Source organism: Plasmopara halstedii, assembly GCF_900000015.1.
Source record: "Plasmopara halstedii genome assembly, contig: Scaffold_555, whole genome shotgun sequence".
Taxonomy (NCBI): Eukaryota; Oomycota; class Peronosporomycetes; order Peronosporales; family Peronosporaceae; genus Plasmopara; species Plasmopara halstedii.
The window spans coordinates 1532073-1535363 of NW_020187475.1; the positions used below are offsets into that span (position 1 = coordinate 1532073).

At 41.8% G+C, this 3291-nt stretch overlaps 1 protein-coding gene across 1 annotated transcript; it reads right to left on the reverse strand.

Annotated features, from left to right (window-relative positions):
• Window positions 1-2119: 2119 nt before the first annotated feature.
• PHALS_11834 (uncharacterized protein) lies at window positions 2120-2440 on the reverse strand (the record flags this gene model as incomplete). Its single annotated transcript, XM_024727268.1, has 2 exons — window positions 2120-2310; window positions 2377-2440. The coding sequence occupies 2 exons, from the start codon at window positions 2438-2440 to the stop codon at window positions 2120-2122; spliced, it is 255 nt and encodes an 84-aa protein (XP_024577862.1).
• Between the last annotated feature and the right edge of the window lie 851 nt (window positions 2441-3291).

Sequence of the window (3291 nt, forward strand, 5' to 3'; positions counted from 1 at the left end):
TTTTAAGGGATTCTGCGTGAGAGTTCATTTCGTCAGTATCTATCTGATCGTAGAATATACTCATCATCTTGTGTAAGTGCTTGCAATCTAACGCTTTCCATACAATTGTCAACCATCAACCTGCTAAACGCGTCTTTTGGATGGTATAAAGCTGTGGATCACTCAAGATGGTGTGATCACACTATGGTGAGGGTTTACAAGATGGCTAAACTTAGACAAGAAGCCAGTACATGGCTGTAACAGCCAGTAGTTATACAGTTAAAATTAGGTTTTTTTATAATGAAAGGAAAACCTATAGATTTAGATCAGGCGGCTTTGCCGCAGATAAAGCCGAGAAATACATTTTCAGCGGAAGAGTTAATTAGCCTTGGGGTAAGGTTGTAATTACTCTTGGAGTAAGTCCGCTACACGCGTACTGGTTCTAAGAATAGAACGAATGTCAACCAGCCTAACCAGGCCTCCACTAAGCGAAAGAGCTACGCAGTCCCGCTGTTCTTGGAATCCTCGTCATGAGAAACCATCACGCGCTGGTTTTAATTGAGTAAATGCTGTCAATCCGCAGCCCTATGACCAAAAAATATTTGTGCAAACGTGCACTATTACGCTTCGAGAAGGCGGGTTCGGGGCTCTGAAACATCTTGCTTCCTAAACTTTCTTGAAGTGGAACGAATGTTGCATCTTCACTGCTATCACATCATCTATGCACAACGTGGTCATCGTGATCGCGATGATGCATTGTATGGTGCGACGATAGCATCAGATTCATCCATTCCTACTTGAATCTTGCGTCGTCGGTGCAGTCGGCAAAGAAAACTATTATTTGGAGTTATTTCTGGGTGTTGTGGTAATGACGTCACTTTGCAAAGACGTGAGCTATACAAATATGTTCAGATTATGCCAAGCAGGTCTACCCTGAACTTGACGAGAGCATGTTCCACTGGGACTTGGTTCTTGTCATGATAATTTAGTTCCCTCTCAATTTTTTCTAATAGTAACGCATTTATGCCCATCGATACCGGAGTGGAATTACGCACAGCCTATTGCACATGCAGAATTGCCTCAAATTACTAATTATAACTTGAAGATACTCTTATTGGATTGCTCATTTGTTATACATTGGAATGGAATTTTTTTTACCATACATCAAGAATATCGATAAAGAACATTGAGAATTTCGAATTTGACATGTCGGAGGACTCTGCATTATAGTTGTGTAAGTTGTTGACTGGGCAAAACTACTTTTATAAATTCAGTTAAAACAGTGATATGTGCCACCGCACCACGTTCTTGATCTTTGCAGTATCTCAGGATTCGAGAAAAGCATAAAAAATGGAGACTTTTCCGGCGCAAAGATACGCATGTTCAAGTTGCCAAGCAACTTTATCTAGTACTCAAACTACCGCAAAGCTTGCAAGCACTTAATGTGGCTTTTAAATCAGACACATTGTGCTCTTTATGACTATTTACGAGTCTGAAGTCGATATAGGTCTACGATACTGCCAGGAAATTGCGTCATCAGGCAGATGATCGTCGCTGGTGTATTAAAGGTTCCTGAGATAATCAATCCACTACCAGAGATTAGCTCAAAGTCTCTTTGAAATAATTGAGCTGTGACAGCCTCTCATAAAAATATCGTACTAATTGTTTATTTGTAAATAATTACTGGAGATAAGTAAACAAGCGTTACCGGGGTATTCTGATCTGTATTTTTCAGTTAGCTGCGTATGCGTCGGAAAGATGCGTGAAACTAGACGTATTTATGAGAACTACGATAAACGTTTGCTAATTCTCCTCTCCGAATAGTCCAGGGTCGATCCCTCTTGGTATTTTCAATCTTAGTTCATGACACTTAGCAATATCAATGCTGTTCATTTCTGAGTATACCAAATCAGCAACAACTTAATGTTAGCGAGAACAGCGCTTCTGCTTTCCAGCAGCACGAAAGCACCATTAAAGAAAGCGAGCCATGATGTCGAATGCCTCTGACTTTCTGTCAATATACTGCTCGTTGTACTCTAGTCACGCCAACTTAAGATGAAGTAGTACGCTTTAATCAGGTCGCGACAACACCGTTCTGCACTGACATACGACCCACATCATATAGGAAGATCTGTCGTAATCAAGAAAGATGGTTGCACGTAGGGCGCGAATTTTTTGTACTGTTATAGAGGTACAATCGAGCTGCCGTTGAGAGTTCCATCTGAACGTGGCAGAGGTCCATTGCCTTTGATGCGCTTGTGGGGACTTCAGCTCCCTTAACCCAAATAGCCCAACCTCGGAAATTATGCTCCACATTTAACCCATTGCGCACTATCACCTCATAAAGTGCAGAATGATATCACGGATAAACAGTTTGAGCCGTATCTGTGCGGTGACCGCTCAAGAGTGGTTTTACAAACAAATCGACGAGACTATCAAACGCTTGAGTTGATACCGCCATCTCTCGTCGCCTGTGACAGCTGACCAAAACCTTCGATATCGGTCTTTTGCTTGGTCGGGCAGTGCAAAAAGTTGATACATTTAGCCTTTTAATACATATTTTGTCAGAAATGTCTGTTTAAATAGCGATAGTACGTATGTGCTCGTTATAACGTATATACTATGAGCAAGGGGATCAATACAGCATATCGCTGATTCAGCAATTAGAGCATGGCCAGCTAAATTCCCATTTCAATCTCTCCAGTTTAGTTATTCTTTTCCATTCTTGCCTTCAAAGAACTGTCCACGTTCAATAAGCGGCCTTAAGGTAGATGCTGGTTCTGCCTTTATTATCACTAATACTGTAACTGGGTTACACGTACCCTGGTAAACAGGGTTGGGTCACACAATATGGCGTGAACATACATAGGTGTGTATTACACAAGTCGGTGTAATCACATATTGGTGTGGCTACACCGTAACAAGAGGCCACTACATGGCGGGAATGTCAGTAGTTATGCATATTACTATCTAATTAGGAAAATCTCAGGTTTTATATATAAGCGGCTCTGCCGCAAAAAAACAAACAACTTATAATTTGGGAACGGAAGAGTGTATTTGCCTTGTTAAGGTTTTGGGTACTCTTGGAGGTGGATCCGCTACACTCGTACTGGTTCAGAACGTAAGGTCGGTGACCCTAGCTTAGCTTCTTCTAAGCAAAGAGCTACGTCAGCCCCGTTGCATTGACGATCCTTTTAAAGGTGGTTTACGTTCTTATTTTTGCAAGTGCTTTGTAGTGATACCAGGCCGAGTGACAACTGTAACGGGGTTACATGAGAGTGACCCGTCACTCTCCCAAGGGAGCTGTGGTGT